The sequence below is a fragment of the Eleutherodactylus coqui genome, chromosome 7 (assembly GCF_035609145.1).
Source record: "Eleutherodactylus coqui strain aEleCoq1 chromosome 7, aEleCoq1.hap1, whole genome shotgun sequence".
Classification (NCBI taxonomy): domain Eukaryota; kingdom Metazoa; phylum Chordata; class Amphibia; order Anura; family Eleutherodactylidae; genus Eleutherodactylus; species Eleutherodactylus coqui.
The window spans coordinates 63136910-63157221 of NC_089843.1; the positions used below are offsets into that span (position 1 = coordinate 63136910).

Here is a 20312-nt window from a genome sequence, read left to right on the forward strand (position 1 = left end):
AAGGGAGAATGCCGCGGACTTCTGCCACAGCTGTGACAGCTGTGACAGCTGTGGCAGGAGTTTCCTTCATCCCCGTGGGAACCGAGGGGATGAAGGAATCCTCTGCCACAGCTCTCACAGCTGTGGCAGAAGTCCGCGGCATTCTATTCAATTGCTTTCAATGGGATCGGCACTGCTGCCGATCCCATTGAAATCAATGGTTTCAGCAAGCCCTGCGGAATGATTATCAGGGAAGGGCTTGAAATATAAGCCCTTCCCCAATAATCATCAATAAGTGTGAAAAAAAAAAAAATTATACTCACCTCTCCTGCTCTCAGCCGCATCCTACTGCTGGCTCCTCGACACTGCTATGAAGCTCTTTCAGCAGTCGGGGATTTAAAAATCCCCGCCTCCTGAAAGGGTTGTGCAGATTGGCTAGAGCTCATCCAATAGCAGCTACTGCTTAGCTATTGGCTGAGCGCTCAGCCAATCACACATAGGCCTTAGCTATTCATTCATGAATAGCTATATCTTAGCTATTCATGAATGAATAGCTAAGAGCTATGTGTGATTCTCCATGTCTTTTCAATAGGGCTAGCGCTGCTGCCGCTGGCCCCATTGAAAAGACTGGCGATATGTCGGCGTGATGCCGATATCCCCGGCGTCATGACGATTTTTTTCTCGCACTGCGATGCGAGACTTTAACTTTAGAATCGCATTGCAGTGGAGAAAATATTGCCAGTGGGTGGGAGCCCTAAAGATGTCATTTTTAGTGCCGCATGAACTTTCTAACAGCAAACTTCCTTCCAAATAGTGCAGTTGCATTTCTTTTCCATTTCACGCCCCTTTTAAAAAAAATTTTTAAGTTTGCCAATACATTATATGGTACTTTAAAAGGGACCATTAAAAAATATACAACTCTTCCTGCAAAAAAAAAGCCCCCATGCAGATGTGTGATTGGAAATATTAAAAAAGGGCTGAGTTGTTTTTTTTAAGTGGTGATGGAAAAATAAAAACAAAAAAACAAAAAGGGCTGTAACGGAAAGCGGTTCTGAATAGAGATGAGCGAGCGTACTCCTAAGGGAAATTACTCAAGCAAGTATCGCCATTTTCGAGTACATGCCTACTTGCCTGAAAAGATTCGGGGGCCGGCGGGGGATAGCAGGGGGATCAGGGGGGAGATCTCTCCCCCCACTCACTCCCACAACTCACCGCTCACTCCCGCCAGCCCCCGAATTTTTTCGGACGAGCAGGCATGTACTCGAAAATGGCGATACTCGCTTGAGTAATTTGCCTTAATGAGTATGCTCGCTCATCTCTAGTTATGAGCTATGAAGTGCACAGGATCAGGTATCTCTGAACTTATTTGCAACATATTTTATAAAGTTCTGGAAGTAAAGACTTTTTTAGACCAGTGCTGGAGATTCCACAAGTTTTTGGCATTTACGATGTTTTTGAACTGTTTATGTAAACTTTATCTGCATGTAAATGGATGAATCTGCATCTTAAAAATTGTCTAAAATGTGGCGGGTATTATCTGGATACATTCTACCAGGAACAATATGACACTACATTGCCAGGATAATGGGGCGCTGATTTTCATTCTGTGCGGTACCCTGAGGTTTGTGCTGGAAATCCCTAAGAGATTCTTTGGAATGTGTTTTCCTCCGTAATTACTTAGATTATATGTGAGTCTTTATGTAAAGACTTTGGAAACTCAGTGACAGTTGAGGAGCCGTCAATGAAACATGATTGACTAGATGAGAAAATACCCAGTGCGGGTCATTAAAATACTCAGTGTTTTTGCTCATTCAATAGCGATTGTGAGGAATTCATGGCACAAGCTTTCTGACTTTTGACAAACTTAAGAAGCCTTAAGCACACTTCAAGTAAAAGGTTAGCTATTACTATTTTGCATCTTACAACAAAACAATTTCCCATGCATACAAGTATGAGTGTAGTCATTGTATACAGTTCTGTTAATGAGCAAGTTATTCTCCAAAGTAGCCGCCTATTATCCCGACAACTAAGAACAGGTCAGAAAGCGCATGGGAACAGATGGCCCGATTTCTCAGGCCTCTTTCTCCCACATCATTTTCTAACTGTAGGTAGCCAAAGCAATGAGATTGTTGACATAAAGGTACAGAAAAAAAGGGAAAGGAAACTTGCAATAAAAGAATTATAATTCTTCCCCTTCCCGCTGGGGTCCTTTTTGTTTTTTTCATTTTTTCTCCCGACTTACAAAAAATCCAAACTTTTTTTTATTCTTCCCAAGGACGTAGCTACATGAGGGTTTGTTTTTTGTGGGACGAGTTGTATTTTTCAGTGGTGCAATTTAAAGTGCCATATAATGTATTGGAAAACTTTTCAAAACTTGGTTGAAATTAAAAAACAAAAACCCTTGCACCATTTTTGAGGGGTAGGTTTATTTCTACATTGTTCACATTGCAGTAAAAATGAGTTATTTTTTATTTTGTCAATTAGTACAAGTTTAGCAATACACAATTTATGTCGTTTTTTTTAATGAAGTACTGCTTAAATAAAATACCTTTTTTAAAAATTGCTCTCTGTCATCATCTTTTGGCCCCATTATTTTTTTGATTTTTCCATTAATGCAGCTGTGTGAGGGCTCACTTTTTTCTTGGAGGCAGGGTGGCTAAAAAGTACAATTCTGGTCTTTTTTTCCAACCATGTGGGATTAATAATATATATATATATATATATTTATTTATTTTTAATTGGCTTTTACGGATGCAAAGCTAACAATTTTTTGCTGTTGTTGTGATGACTGGGAAAAAGGTTTTGTTTACTCTTAATAGTTTTTATTTTATGTAATAATTAATTATTTTTTTCTACTTATTTGTATTTTTTAGGTTCTATAAGGGACTTGAACTTACGATCATTTGATTGCTTAAACAGTATACTGCAATACTATAATATTGCAGTATACTGTATTTTCACAGGCATTCTATAGGCAAAAATTCATTGCAGCATTGGAGGCCTTCAGAAAGCATCAGGCTGCCATGACACTCAAACATACTCCGCAGTCTGATTGCATGATGGCCGTTTGGGTCATTGCAATCCTGATTGGGACATTTAAATGCCACTGTCAGAATTGATAGCGGCATTTTAATGGTTAAGAACCATGATCAGAGTTTATGTTGAATGTAGATGTTGCGGGCAGGTGTCAGCCTTAAAAACAGCCGACACTCACCGTATATGGAGCAAGCTCAGCTCACAAGTGCACTCCATACAATTGCACCCAACATATTCCATTCATGTAAGGCATAGTTTGGGAAGAGGTTAATTGATAAGGCACATTTTTGGCAGCCATGTGGTAGCTATCATTGGAATTTCTACTGCTATGTTAAAAATACATAAATGATTGATGAACCTTGGACCTTCAATAGGAAAGTATTAAAAAATATTCTTCCACACTCCATTCTTCAGATTCCCCAATGAATTTGTGCAAATGAGCACCTAAATAAGTGACTGCGTCATCATCGCCTCTGTACCCTTGTGCTCATCCAGTGGCGTCACCCACTACAGAGCAGTGTTGGTGGCATGTATCAGTATGGGAGATGTACAGTTTCACCTAAAGACCCCCTAAAAGGTGTGAGGGGACGTAGAAGACCATGCAATGCTCTTCTGAGAAATTTGATATGCAAATGGCAGATGTTACAATGCCTCCACAGTGCTACCTATTAGAAGACAGCTTTCCTACAAGTCAACGTCCGACCTTCTAACAGGCCTTATAAAATGATCGGGATTATAGGCCAAAGCCAGAATCTTCTGCTGAATGAAAAGATAACCATGTACCGAAAGGCTGTTTTGGGGTTTTTGCCCTATGTTTCTGGCTGGCTGGGTGAGAAGCCTATGACATTGGAAGGGGCATGTCTGTATGTGGCTTAGCCATATGTAAGTTGCCTGTATTCGAGGGTCCAGTTGGTAGTGCTATGGAATGTTTATATACACACACATACATGTATATAACTATATGACAATTTTCTACTGTATCAGTGACAATATGCCTATAACTAATATAGTCATACTTTTAATAAATAACACTATTATATACTTTAAGTGACTAATACTACCTGCATACTGTTACAGAACAAAACCCAGTATACTAAGACCAATATAACCACCATATTGTTACCGAATAAAAACTACCATTTAAAAACCAATATTACCAATGGTACCAGTATACAAGTCCTAAATATTACTGCCACACCATTATTACATATTACCACCATGGAATATTATTACCATACTGTTAGCGGATAAAAACACTACAAAAAGACCACCCTACAGTGACCAGGTGATACAGTGATATAATGGTAGCTACTGTACCATTGTTACATTAGTGTTCTACAAACTGTAGGTAATCCATGCTCTGCTTTGAGTTTTTCACATTCACGTTCCTTCTCCTTATGGCCCAGATCTCCCTGAACACTTCTTCCAGCCATAACTTTTCTCTGTAGAATTTAATTGTCAGATATACTTGGCTCTGCGCTTTTCTTGCAACTACCATGTTTCCCTGAAAATAAGACACTGTCTTATATAAATTTTTGCCCCAAAAAAGGCACAGTGTCTTATTTTTAGGGGGGGCTTATACTCACCTGGTCCGCAGAGTCCCGGTTTCTGCTGGTCTCCGACTGCAATGCGGAAGTCTGCAGTGTCCTCCGCGCTGAGATATCCTCTTCTTTCTGCTGATGGGGCTTTGAATACCCCGCCTCCAGCAAAGCGAGCGCTATGATTGGATTGAGCGCCAGCCAATCACAGCTGGCGCTCAATGAACCATTCACAGCTATTCAGTGATGTCATTCACTGAATGACTGTGAATGATCACGCGCTGGCTCTGATTGGCTAGTGCTTGATCCAATCACAGCGCTCGCTTTGCTGGAGATGGGGTATTCAAAGCCCTGCCCCAGAAAGAAGAGGATATCTCAGCGCGGAGGACACTGCAGATGGTAATAATGTCCCCTCTTAATGCCCTTCACAATAATAATGCCTCCCAAACAGAAATAGTACCTCTACAGAGTAATAGTGCCCCCTCTGAGCCCTCATACAGTACTTATGTCCATTTTGTGCCCTCTATACATTGTAATTTTCCCTTTATGCTGCGCTCTGTTGTGCCCCCTTGTGCTACCTTCCATTTATGATGTCCTCTTTGTGCTGCCCTCCATTTATAATGCCCCCTTAATATAGTCCTTCATTCATAATGCCCTTTTAAATTGTCCCCCATTCACAATGCCCCCTTTGCACAAAATAAAATAAAAAACTTATACTCACCAGTCCAGTTCTCACAAAAAGTGGCTACTTCTCTTCATCCTGCGGTCAGCCCAGGACCCGATATGGGCAGCATGGTTCAATGACATCATCACACCACCTGACGTCCTCTTTGTGGACTGGAACTCTGGCAGTCCGCAGGCTTAAAGCGGCCTGTGATTTGCCTTGTGATCCAAAGGCTCTCTGCTCTGGAGTAGTATTCAAATGGATTTGCATCCTTAAGACGTGGATCCACCTGAAAGTGGCGCCAACCCAGGAACACGGGCGGGCCCTAATCCACCGCCAGTGACTGTGATCGCTATACCACTGCACAACTTAATAACTGTACAACAGAGAATGATTGTTCCTTTATTTAGAGGTGTAACTTAAAGGTCCTGCGCCCCAAAGTAAAATGTATAACAACCCCCCCAATAACTGTAATTTGTAGTTTTGTACCCCCAATAAGGAAGTTCGCGGCTCATTCATTTCTGCAAATTTTTTGCCAACCAACAAGAAAACAAAACGTCTTAATTTGAGCAAGATGCAGAACAGAAGCCGCCACTTTCCTCTCTAGTCCATGAATGCTTCATGCTTATTCAGCAGGCCTGCTAATAATGACTCCCGACCGCCCTCGGATATTATCAGGTGTCTCCAAGGCCTAAAATAAAGCGATTCATATGCAGCTCCTCGGTCCTGCGTGAATAAAGCGATTTGCAATGCAAAGTTTGCCCACAACTAACGGAGGTGACACCACTTGACCTTCATTACACTGACCCTCTGCCGTCCAGTGAACATTTCTGCGCTAATTACCTCCTGTAACCGCCTACAACAAGTATATCGCTAGTTTCCTCCCGAGGAAAATCCATTGGAATGAAAAGCATAAAATTCAACCTGGCAGGAACCCTGCTGATAATCTGGCACCAGGTGGTCACCCGCACCTTAATACATTATTCTAATTAATTATTTAGTGCCTCCATCCATTTTCATTTACGGACGTCCATAATAAGCGGATGTGAGGGATTAGTTAACCCTTTCAGGGTCTTATGGACCCTGAGCAAACTTTTGGAATGCAGCAGGTGAATTTTTTTTTTTTTCGGTTTCTTAGTCTAAACCCCAAATGGTTTTTTTCTCTATGTTTTAAAGTAGTTTGTTCAATTATAAATATTTACCCCGAAAATTAATCCTCTAGCTCTCTTGTGTATAACGACATCACATATGTGTACATTATATAATGTATGATGGAGCAATAGCGGCAAAAACAAAAACACTATCGTAGCCATAAATGTATCTTCCTCCCTTAGCTTTAGCTGCAGCCTCTGGACATGGATGATAACCACCCATATACAGAAATATTTTTTGCACACAAGTTTGGAGGGGTGCGCACTTTTTCTTGGGGGGAGGGGCAACTTTTTAATTTTTTAAAAATCTTTTTCACATTTCATTTGTTTGAAATTGTTTTTTGCACACTTTTTTTTTCTATGCGGGCACAGGTTAACAGGCAGCACATTATCAATGTGTTCCCTGCTGCCCCATATACAGACCACTGATAATAGTGATTGAATGGTAACCGTGATCTGTAGTCACAGACATACAGGGAGCATGCACATCCTCTCTGCATGCTTGCAAGCCCCGGTATGCAAAGGGAGTCTCTGTGACATCCACATTCAGGGGTTCAGACTTAGCCCATGCAGCAGGAAACCCTACGATCGATGGGTCCCTGCAGCACAGGATGGATCAGCTGTTACTAAGTAACATTAGGTATAGGTCCTGATGTTACTGACTGTGACAGCTGATCGCTGCTGTGCTGCAGGGAGCCATCGATCCCTGCAGCATGGGATGGGTTAAATATACCGCTTCTGATCCAGGTGCCGTTATCAGGATCTGATCCGATCAGGTCCCGACATTGGCAGGCAAAGGTTGTAAGCCAACTATAGCTGGGGGAGAAAAAGAGGACCGTAAATATACAGCAGCCCAGCAAACTGGAGCAATGCCGATTGCCGTATATTTACGTGAGCCAATCGGTAAGAGGTTAAGCATTTATAGAAGGTATAATATATATATATATATATATATATATATATATATATATATATATATATACATATATATATATATACATACAAACACATACATATATACACACACACGTGTGTGTATATATATATATACATATATATACACACACACACAAACATTAGTATAGTCTGTAAGCGTATATGAAGGTTCCCCGGTGGCGATGAATGAGGTTTCTTTTCTTCCAGCAAAAACCCACTTCAAATTAGTCTGCATTTAGAAATAAATTGTGAGTAATGAGGGGGGCTTGTGTGCCGGATTCCATTGTGCGCCGGATCCCAGGGGATGCAGGGCTCAGCCTCTATATTGGGGACAATGGCTAGTAGTGAGTGGCAGGGAGCTCCTCTCATTAGCTGCCTTGTGACCCTGGGGGCTGGGAGTGACAGCCGGGGGGCTCTAGCAGGCTGCCAGACATGCACAGAGAGGAAGACCACCAGAGAATGACTGCACATGCGAAGGAGGCAGAAGCAGAACTCCACTTGAGGTAGACCCCAGCCCCAGGATTGCTAGTCGCTGCTGCAAGCCATGTCATAGGGTCCTGAAATCACCGCTCAGTACTGGAATTTGCAAAGAACACAGCAAGTTGCTCTGTGAATTCTGACCTGCTTCTGTTTGCTCTCCATACAGAAGACCACCAGGGGCTGATGCAAAGGAGGGGATACAGCAGGAGAAATGCCCAAACTATATAGGAGCAGAGTAATGCCTTGTCCTGAGATCACTGCTCTGTAGGACCATTGCTGATCATGCAGGCATGAGAAGCCAAGGCAAGACCCCCATCACAGAGGCAATAGGATGCAAAATTTAGGGCTGACGCTCTCTTTAAACGAAGAACTCTGCGCCGTAATATGCAATATCAGTTTTATTGAACTGGCAACCCAGAACTTTCTCTTTATGTGCCTTCACTTCAGTGCTTGCCATGGACCTGTGGACAAAGTCAATGGGTGATCTTTAGGAGACTCCAGACATAGGTCCTGCTGCTGCTGTACCCTGACAACTTTTTTTCTCGTTAGTCTGGCAATAGTGGAGTGACTATGAGGTTATTGGGATACTACTTGATGCTTTCCTTCTTTACTTGGGGTAATGCCAGGGCACAGGGGGAATACTGTCACGGATGGGTGGATGCTGCTGGCAATTACCAGGCGGGATTCCAGTGTCCTGAGGACTTTGATACTGTGGATGCTACTATCTGCTGTGGGTCCTGCACATTGCGCTATTGTTGTGCAGCATCCGATGCTAGACTGGAACAAGGCAGCTGTACCAATGACAGGGAGCTGGAGAACACTGGAGTCACTGCCCGTGAGTATCACTATACTGCGTCCTGCTGGGACAGATGCAGCAAAGTTTAACTTCAGAGTTGGCGCCTTATGATAACTTTCTGTGCTGCAGTTTATTTACCCTTTAAATGACTTTTATAATGGCTTATGTTGCTTTAAGGCTCATTTACATTAGCATACTTTCGGTCCATATTATGAGTGTATTTTTTTTACGCATGTAATAGCCTAAACCCCATTGATTAGGTTATTTAGATACACATTTTTTACGCACGGGAAAAAAATTACATCATGGTCTATTTTGCTCCGTATCGCGGACCGTAATCACTCATTAAAGTCTATGGGATCATGTAAAAACAAAGTTTCATGCATATTCACTGGCAGCAGATAGTGGTTACCAAAATAGTGTAGTCTTCTTGTGTTTATTTTGCACGTGTGAAAGAAATAGTGAATCTGCACTCAAAAAACGCACATGCACCAAATCCACATATTTACGCGCAGTACAAATGCTGCGTCTTTCACAAACCGTGTGGATGAGGCCATAAGATAAGTTAATAATAGCTTCTTAATGGCTTCAGATAACTTAAGTAACACACTCAAGTTTAACTTTGCTACATTTGTACCTCACTAGAAGTGACCTGAGACTGTTAGGGCACTACAAGTCCCAGCACATAATATTATTACTGCAAATGGCAACATTGTTCTAATGATATAAAATTTACCTAAAAGACATAACTGGATATAGATGGAAACATTTGGCCAGGATATAGTCGCCAATCCAATTTTTTGAGGGGTGTTTAAAAGTCAGAAGAGGACAAATAATCACTTTAGTAGGAAATATCCCGTATCTGTATTGCGCCTCGTAGTTTTCTCAGCGGGTGGTAAATATTCTGATTATTATTAACAATGGTGAGATGTTAATGATAATCGAGACACATTGTTTACCTCGCTCTTCACCGCTTATGGGGCACTTGGTTTTCAGGGTTCTGCGCACACGTGATTTATGGGATGGTTTAGTCACACTGTTACCTGTATGGCCGCTGGAGGGGGAATAACCTGCAGGATTCCTGGCAGAGAAGGAGACTAATAAAGGAGCCAATATTATATGGCCCATCAGGTAATCGTTATATCACATCAAAGTATCTAAAATACACAATGTGTCAGACTGAATTGGGGGTCATCTGCTGACAATCTGGCAAGACTGCGTTCCCACCTCTAAATCGCAGCAAATAAGAAATGCATCAAAAAGCTCGTACAACATTTTTTAAAACACATGCAGTTTTTCTTATCTGCATGTTTTTTAAGAACTGATTGCATCTTTTCATGTATTATCTTTCCAATGGTTCAGACACACTTCAAAACTGCACCAGAAACAGCAAGTGTGAACACAGCCTAATCCACAGATCACTGACAACATTCACATTGGTCGACAGAGTCCAAGTAATGACCAGTTATTCTATCCATCTTCTATCTTTTCATCCATCTCATGTTAATCTATCTATCCCATTCATCCATCCATTAGTCTAACATCTATCTCATACCAATCTATCTATCTATCTCATACCAATCTATCTATCTATCTATCTATCTATCTATCTATCTATCTATCTATCTCATATCTATCTATCTCATATCTATCTATCTATCTATCTATCTATCTATCCATCTATCTCCTATCTATCTATCTATCTATCTATCTATCTATCTATCTATCTATCTATCTATCTATCTATCCATCTATCTCCTATCTATCTATCTATCTATCTATCTCATATCTATCTATCTATATATCTATCCATCTATCTTCTATCTATCTATCTATCTATCTCATATATATCTATCTATCTCTCATCTGTCCACCCACCTATGTTCTATCTATCTATCTATCTATCTATCTCATATCTATCTATCTCATATCTATCTATATATCTATCTCATATCTATCTATCCATCTATCTATCTCATATCTATCTATCTATCCATCTATCTCCTATCTATCTATCTATCTATCTATCTATCTATCTATCCCATATCTATCTCATTTCTATCTAATATCTATCTATCTATCTATCTATCTCATATCTATCTATCTATCTATCTATCTATCTATCTATCTATCTATCTATCTATCTATCTATCTATCTATCCATCTATCTCCTATCCATCTATCTCATATCTATCTATCTATCTATCTATCTATCTATCTATCTATCTATCTATCTCATATCTATCTATCTATCTCATATCTATCTATCTATCTATCTCATATCTATCTATCTATCTATCTCATATCTATCTATCTATCTCATATCTATCTATCTATCTATCTATCTGTCTCATATCTAGCCATCCATCTGTCTATCTACTTTTTCACCTGACCTGGCCATAATCAAATCTCCAGTGATTGCCTCTGCTGCATTCTCCCACTGACAGCTCATCCTCAGTGCAGCATGACTGCAATAGTTAGGGAAGTTCTGTAACTTCTACCGTCTTTGCACTAAGCGTACGGTTACACTTTGTGAACACTCTGCAGAGTTTCATGCAGAAAATGTCAAATGCCATGGGACATATCAAACGTTTTACTTAGACCGACTGTCTTCATTGCTTGCTGACTCCTCTTGGTACCTGGTGATGGACACCTTGAAGTCTATAGACCTCTATGTGTCCATCTTCAACAGCCATGAGAAGCCAACTGGCAACGAAGACAGTCGAAGGGGCACAGTACTCAAGTGAGTGCTGCAGCCCCCTTGTTTCAGCACTCAGCGGGGGGTCTCAGCATCTCATCCCTCACTGATAAAAAAAACTTTTGACATCTTGTTCTGATGTCAGAGTGGAATGTCAAAAGTTTGTAAGAAAGCGCAGTTAATCTTTAAATGTTAAATATGTCCAGAATGCACAATTTCCCTGTGTGTGATGTTACGTAGGACCGGAGGGCATGTAGCTCAGAGAGTTATCGCTGTGCAAAGTCCACCAACCCTAAAGAGTTAAGTGACAAGTTGAGCTCTGCTGCTTCTGTGCACACACATATCTGACAAATGCATCATGGATTTCCTTCTATACGTCCTCTTAGCATTTATGCCGCTACAGTATATTTTTATATCTAAATCCTAAAAATCATCTAGGAAAAAAAAAAATAATCTTTTCTTTGTGAGCGCTTGGCATGGCCTCAGTCAGTCGTAAATTTCTGTAAAACCACTTGAGTTAAGCAATGCGTAGAACCTCTTGTGCAGCAATGTGTACTGTTCTAACCAAATTACCTAGGGTGAGGCCTGTAATACTATACCCAGACCTCCTGTACAATACTTCACAGCAAAACAGTCCCAGCGGAGGGCGTTTTATGCCCTGTCTGAAGTGTATTTTAATATGTACAGTGCAAAGGGTCATTAATTTTAAGCTCTGTGACAGAAGTAGCACTATGCCTTATAATGTTAGATTGAATTTCATACAATAATATCCCTTTATTATATACCTAGAACAGATCTCCAAACACTCTAATGGCCTTATAACAAGCGAGCCTACAGGGTCCATTGGTAAAATAGTTAGCTGGCTGCATACAGAGAGTGGAAGTGAGTCACGGCCGTGTCTGCATCTAATAATGCTGCCGTTATTGGCTTCCCTAGGGTTCTTAGAGATGCAATTACCAAACCCCCAACATGTATTTGTATACAGGAGGTTAGAGTAGGTAGGAAGGCACTATTACGCCAAAGGTAACTCGCTAACTTTATCGCTATAATGTAGCTCAGCTATCAAATATGGAGTTATAGCACGTTTCAGCATCCCTGAAAGTAGCAGTAAGTGGGACGAAATCCCGGAATACCTCATATATGTCACGCAGTGCATATATATATATATATATATATATGTGTGTATATATATATATACATATATATACCGTGTTTCCCAAAAATAAGACAGTGTCTTATATTAATTTTTGTTCAAAAAGGTTTAACTTTTTTACATGTATAGCTACCTGGACACTATTTAAATTAAGCTTTTTAATTAACTGCTAGCAGGGCTTAATTTTGGAGTAGGGCTTATATTTCAAGCATCCTCAAAAAGCCTGAAAAATCATTTTGCATCCTTAAAAATTTTGGAAAATCATGCTATGTCTTATTTTATAAACGGGGTATATATATATATATAATATGTGTGCGTGTGTATATATATATATATATAGATATATAGATATAGATATATAGATATGTGTGTGTATATATATATAGCAGACATTTTTATTCCCCCCATTGCATCTAAAAAAAATGAAAGAACTTTGCAAGTAATCTTGATTAAAAATAGAGTTCAGTTAAAAGGGGTTATCAGAGTTAGAAAACGTGGCTTCCAAACACAGCGCCACCCTTGTCTGTGGGGTGTGTCTGGTATTGCAGCTCAGCTACCATTCACTTCAATGGAGCTGCAGTACCACACAGGGGGCGCTGTGTTTGGAAGACAGCTGCCAAGTTTTTCTAACCCTAGACAAACCCTTAAAAGACTACAGGTTCTATGCTGACTAACACTGAATCAGCACTTCATTAGAGACACCGGCCCTTTCACAATTGGAGCTCCCCTGTATGGAGATTAGACAAGTGACCCTGAAGTGTAGTATAAAATGAAGTGACAAGTTTTAGAACAGTTTCAGTCTGAATCTATAATAAAATAGGAGATTTGAGTGATCTGAACGGCTTCCAATAATGTCTGGTCATTGCTGCTGGACTAGCAGGGGATTTCATACATTGTTAACCTTGTGGGGTTTTCTCGAGCAATGATGTGGGGAATATACCAAGAGAGGTGTGATTGAGGTAAAGCATCCAGCAAGAGGGGATCCCATAGACATACAACTCATTCACGGAAGGGGTCAGAGGAGGATGTCAAGAATCGTTCAGACAAATAGGCAGTGCATAGTCAAGGAAACTGTAGCAGATGACAACTCCAATGCTCCAACTAACAAGTCTGAACTTACAACTGGTTATTTCTTAGGGTTGCTCCATAGAGAGATATTCTGTTTCTGCAAGTTTAATTATTGACGAGGATTGGGAAAACTGAATAATAGTTCCTTTAGAGTTTTTATGTAGCTTGTTTTCTTAAGCAGAGGGCATCAGGCAGGGAGTGTGATGGAGGGAAAGGCAGTCGGGAGGAGGACCTGGTCACGATGTAACTGGAGTCTATAAAAGGTTCATATTCCACGTAGTCACGGGGTGGTGATGTAGTTTCAGGACATGCGCTGGGGATAGGGTGAAGTCTCCTTGCACCTGTAGCACTAAGCACCGTTCCTCGGTCTGGCCTCGGAGTAGAGAGACGCCTGAAGAGAGTGGTTGTGCAACATGGGAAGGCACATCTAGAGCAGCTCAGGACTTTTGTGGATTCCTTAGTGTGTTGAGGAGTAACCCACTCTGCCTTATTCGACTACCACCTCCCGTGTCTGCGTAGCCTATTGAAGTTATCAAAAGAATTGCCACTTTCTGTTAACCTCTATTAAATGGGTCTTGTTACAAAATGGTCTGTGTGATGTGGTCTGCCCGGCAATGTAACTCCTAAACCACCTTAAGCCCTGCAATCAGGCCTATGTGCACAGGATCCTCATCCCGGTAACATAGTGGGTAGAGACTGTCCAAGAGCCCTAGACCTTCCCTGCAATGTCCAAACTTTGCCTGACGCCCCACCTGTTACCAAAGTGTTGTTTCATTAGCACGGATGGACTATAACAGCAGATAACCAGTTTCATCGTCATTGCTGTCTAAGAGAAACAGAAAAGCGAGACACAATTGGGGAAAACAGCGCAAAAGTTGGATTACTGAGCAGCGGAAAAGCATCACCTGGTCAAATGAATCTCCATTTCTGTTGCACCGTGCTGATGGGAGGTCAGAATTTGGTGCAAGCAGCATGAATGGATGAACCTTTCTTGTCAAATGTCAATACTGACAGCTGGTGGAGCAGGAATAATAATGTTGGGCATGTTTTCCCAGCACATCGTAGGTCCCCGATACCTGTAGATGGATGCATAACTAGTTGCTGCAGTTCTGAAGGCCAAAGTAAGTCCACCGTGATACTAGATGGGAGCCTCTAAGAAGGGCCATTCCTTGTTTGTATGTACAGATTTGCAAGGTTACAAATTACAAACAACCCTGTAATCATGTGCACTGCTGTATCTTCTCTTGTCCATCAGTAAGAAAATTCAGAGGTTGGATGGAAGGGAATAACACTTGATTATAGGATCAGACTACACAGGGTTTGTTTGTAGCCTAGCTTTGGAGACAAACAAATCAGCAACCCTACATAAGAGCTGTGGACATAAACCCTTTTTAACCTCATAAGGTTATTGGTTTTAATCCCACGACATAGTAAAAATATGGTGCAGGATTAAAGCTCCTGCTCCTGCAATGTCGCAGGAGCAGGTCAGATCCTTTGGCTATTACAGCTGAGGACCCAGAGGGGAAGGCAGAAGTGTTTTTTATCTGCTTCTACCTTCTTTGCTGCAGGCTACATAGCGCTCAACATATGTAGTGAATAGAGAAAGCGGAAGTGCCACTTCAGCTATTTAAACTGACAATTTTGTGATCGTGGGTGCCCCCTGTCACAGCAGAGTGGCAGAGTCAAAGCAGACCCAAACCAGCTCTGCCAGTGACTATTGGCACTACAGGGGGATGTTTTTATCTGTAACTGTTGCTCCTATGATTACCACAGTTACAGTGGAAAGGTAATTAAGTAAATTAAAAAAAAGGCATTGTGAATGACCCCCAGAGGTCTCAAATGATGTAATGGGGGACATAGATGTGAAAAAAACTAGTTACAAATTTCAGTTAAAAAAATTACAGAATAGAATAATAATAATAATAATAAAAATAAATAAATATATATATATATATATATATATATATATATATATATATATATATAAAGAAAACGACCCATCGCCATATGCGCCCTGTAATCTGAGACTATATAAAATAAATAGCAAAACGTCCAAAACAGAATGAGGAACCCATTACTCTACTTTACTTTAGCGTAAATATACTAATTGTAAAAATAAACTATGAATTAAAAAAAGAAAATTGTAAGTTTTTAACCCCTATTACAACTAAGAAAGCAGAAAAAAAATCCAGTGACAAAGATATAAAAATAGCCCCATATATCGCAAAAATAATTTTTGATAGCTGAAGAAAAAAAATTACTAAAAAGTTTCTGGTTCTTTAGGACCGAAACACCCTGCTCCTTAAGGCTTAACAAAGGCATTTAGTAGTTGCGTCAATTCTTAGATGTATCGGAATAAGAAAAGAAAAGATTAAATAAGCTGAATATATCCTTTAGAAGGCTTCACACGAAGCATATATTCCAGGAACTACTTCCCCCAATGTCTTGCTGTACTATTTGTCCAGAGGTCAATAAGCTAACAGGTAGTATGTCACATCTCCGTCCCCAGTGGATCCAACATAAATGTCAAATAACTTGGAAGTAGTAAATGGCAGTGAGATCCCCAAGTTGTGGAGGCAGTCTTTAACTTACATAGATTTGGAGGCATTATAGCAAGGCCCATTGGTGCCAAGATGCCCCCCCACCCCCCAGGTCAACTTCACTCTGCGCCATTTTGCAGCAGTTTTACCCACAAAAGCACGTGGCCATTAGTCAATATTAAAACAGTATCGATTTGCAGTATAACTGCAGGGTTTGCACGTTCTGAGAGTCTACAGATGCCAGAGCATGCTGGGAGTTAAAGTTTCCTATAGAAGGAAAATGAATGTATGTTAATTACCTACTAGGAGAGGGGACACATAGCCTGCTGTCTGGCTGTTGCTTTCGACTGGTGGCCTTCTGAGCCCGTAGTATTTGCTCACTCAATACCAGGCTGCAGGCAGTAGCAAGACACTGTAAGATGTTTGGTGATGGGGGCCCTCATAGTGATGTCAAGCCCAGGAGAGAGGACAAGGTGCGATTGCGGTTGCCAGACAGATGGGGCATTCCATTTCCGAGGTTGTACGGCATTAAACATTCTTCAATCCATAGTGTCACCTGTGTACTGGAAATACGTCATAGAAGGAATAACAATCTACAGTGGACAGTGCAGCAGCCACATGCGGGTGCTTAATGATGGCCAACAGCAGTATCTGTCTAGAATTGTCCATGCGAACAGACAAGTGACCCTCATCATCTCCATATACAATGCAGGAGGCCCCACACACATATCCCATAGTGATCTTTAGCTTTCATAGATATGGGAGCAGAAGACCCAACAAAGTGCCTCTGTTAAGGCCACGACACCAGACACAGCTCCTCACTTGGGCTTGTGAGGTTGTTAGCTGGACCCTATAGGACTGGTAACTTGTAGCGTGGTCTGATATGTCATGTTTCGGGCTGTTGGTAGGGTTCATGTATGGTGCAGACCCCATGAAGTCATGGACCCCAGTTGTCACCAAAACACTGTGCAGGCTAGTGGTGGTTTCATAGTGGTGTGTGGTGTGTTCTCATGGCATGGTTGGGTCCACCTAAACACATTATTGACTGGTGCCCACTATGTTTCACTGCTTGCTGACCATTTGTAGTCCTTCAGGGATGGGAAATTCCAGCAGAATAATGCTCTGTGCCGACATTGTTCAGAATTGGTTCAAGGAGCATTCTGAAGTGTTCCTACGAATGGTGTGACCTCCACATTTTCCTGACATGTGCCCAGGCGAACATTTATGGGATGTCTTAGAGAGGTCATCACACCTGAGATCCTGCACCTACAAATACCACCGAGCTGTGGGTGGCTATCCAGATGGCACGTCTCAACATCCCTCCAGATGATTTCCATCCATGTGGAGTTGCTTTACTTCACCGAACTATAGGGGAAAGGTCCTGCACAATATTAGTTTCAGTCCTATGACTTTTGGCACACCATTCTATTAGGAGTTGATGCTCCATTTTTTTAATTTCAATATCTGCGCTCGCCCCTCTTTAGGGGTTCTGGCCTATATTCAGTGGATTACATGTCCCAGTGACCTGACCAGGAGCCATACTTTCCTGAATAGACTGTATTGAACGGCCGCTTACTGCTGAAGATTGATGCAATATGCTTTATATGTGGAGGGACATTATTTGCACAGTCATTATATGATATTAGAAATGGTAATAGTCCTTCTGTTCTTGCGTATAAGCAGGAGTTAGTAAAGCAACATAGCGGTAGGCCGACTTCAGTGGGATGTTTTACTTGGAATGTGTCAAATTGGCCTTGCAAACTTTATAGAAACCAGACGGTCTGACGTGTTTAACTCCTGTGCTGCTAGACAGATGTGAAGCTGTAGTAAGTCAGTCATGCATTCACATAGTGGAAATTGCCTTCGTAGGCTGAATAGTGAATAGAGATGAACGAATCAATATGTGGCTTTACTAAAAGTGTAATAGAGTATCTACGGAGTTCCTATATACTCTAATAACAAATCATATATTCAATTATACATTATTATTTATATAGCACCATAATCTTCTGTAGAACCGTACAGTGGGTAACACATTGCAATGCACTGTCCGCAGATCATAACATGGTGTCCTCATTACATGTGGTCCCTGCATTGTCCCTGGCTCAGCTTGGCTACACATTCACGAGTACAGCAGCTTCTACCAAAAGTAATTGGACTCCTGGACAAGAATCAGAAGTAGTATCTACTTCCTTATGGTAATACTTAGTAGGACTCCTTTGGCCCTGATGATATTGGATATGCTCCGTGGGATACTTTCTACTAACGTCTAATACACTTCAGCTGGTATTTCCCTCCATTCATCCTGCAATCATCTGTAAAGTTCTCTCAAAGAAGATGGTTGCTGTTCATATTTCCTGACCCGAGTATCTAGTTCGTCCCTTGTTCAGTGGGGTTCAGGTTGGGACTCTGTCTAGCCAGTCAAATCATGGAACATCCATGTACTCAAACCAACGTATTACAGTTGGATTAGTAACAAGGTATGTTGTCTTGTTGGAAGTATTGCTGACCATTCCCAGAGTATTGTCACATTGTCAGCAACACATTATTGTTTAGGATGTCAGGGTACAACTCCGCGTTCATGGGTCATGCTACTATAACCAACTGACTGAGACCATGCCATGTAACACATCCCCATACCATAACTGAACCTTCGCAGTACTTAACTGTTGGCCCAACACACTCAGACAGAAGGCTTCCCCAGCATCCTCCACACCCAAGTACGTCCATCTGATTTGAAGATGGAGTAGCACGATTCGTAACTCCATAGAACATCCTTCCATTGCTCAACTGTCAAATGACAATGCACCTTCCGCCATTATAGACAGAGCAATGTACTGCACTTGTGTACAGCAGCATATCCTCTATAATCAATAGCATACAGTTCCCATCACAAACTATGGCGGACACCTCAAGGGTCTGCATCTTATGTACCGTGTTTCCCCGAAAATAAGACATCCCTTCAAAATAAGACCTAGTAGAGGTTTTGCTGAAGTGCTACAGATAAGGCCTCCTTGAAATAAGACCTAGCTCTGTCCCTGCTGTGCGAGTCCGCTGTGATGAGCTCCCCCTGGTGGCCGGAAGCTGCAATACCTTACCTGCTGTACAAGTCCAGGAACTGCTGTGGGTGATCCTTACAGTCTCCAGACAGTATGTGGGAGCCAAGTACTTTACAGCCCTTATTTTTTGTGGCCCTGTGTGTGAGTCAGTCAACCAGTGTGTCACTTTGATTCTTTAGGGGTTTGTCACAGTTTGTCTGGTTATGCTGGTTTGTGATGACAACTATTGTAAAGTATATAATAAATATTCTTTTTTTTTGTTCAATAATAAATGTGAATTCTTCTACATGGAAAAATAAGTCATCCCCTGAAAATAAGACCTAGCACATCTTTGGGGGGGAGCAAAGAGTAATACAAGACACTGTCTTATTTTTGGGGAAACAGGATAGCATGGTTTATGTGATATGCTAATAATTAGAGATGAGCGAACGTACTCGTCCGAGCTTGATATTCGTGCGAATATTAGGGTGTTCGGGATGCTCGTTACTCGTAACGAGCAGCACGCGGTGTTCTGGTTACTTTCAGTTTCCTCTCTGAGACGTTAGCGCGCTTTTCTGGCCAATTGAAAGACAGGGAAGGCATTACAACTTCCCCCTGTGACGTTCAAGCCCTATACCACCCCCCTGCAGTGAGTGGCTGGGAAGATCAGATGTCACCCGAGTATAAAAGTCGGCCCCTCCCGCGGCTCGCCACACATGCCTTGTGAGTTAGCTGAGGGAAAGTACTATCGTGCTGGTGCTGCTGTAGGGAGAGCGTTAGGAGTCAGTGTAGGCTTCAAGAACCCTAAAGGTCCTTCTTAGGGCCACATCTACCTGTGTGCAGGCTGCTGCTAGCAGTGTTTTTTTTTTTTTTTTCTCAAAATCGGCAGTGCAGAGCATTGCACCCGGCATTAGGGACAGAAGTGGTGCATAGGCAGGGAGAGTGTTAGGAGTGAGTGTAGCCTTCAAGAACCTCAACGGTCCTTTCTAGGGCCAAATTTAAGCGTGTGCAGTACTGTGCTGGCTGCTGTTAGCAGTGTTGCATATTTTTTTTTTTTCTAAAAATCGTCTGTGCAGAGCATTGCACCCTCCATTGATACTACAGGGACAGAATTGTGTAGGCAGGGCCACAACACAGTTATTGTTCATTGAATATACGCAGTGGGGCCCTCCCTTTGCAAAAAAGCGAAAAGAAATTATATTTGGCCTGCCTGTGTCAGTCCTAAGGTCTCCGTG

The 20312-nt window shown here is 41.6% G+C and overlaps 1 protein-coding gene across 1 annotated transcript in view; it reads left to right on the forward strand.

The window, feature by feature from the left end:
- Positions 1–7713: 7713 nt before the first annotated feature.
- SHISA3 (shisa family member 3) overlaps positions 7714–20312 on the forward strand; it is a 29440-nt gene continuing 16841 nt past the window's right edge. The window contains exon 1 of the mRNA XM_066574620.1: positions 7714–8619. Coding sequence (XP_066430717.1) covers positions 8355–8619 — 265 coding nt within the window. The 5' untranslated portion in view covers positions 7714–8354. The remainder of the gene's footprint in view (positions 8620–20312) is intronic.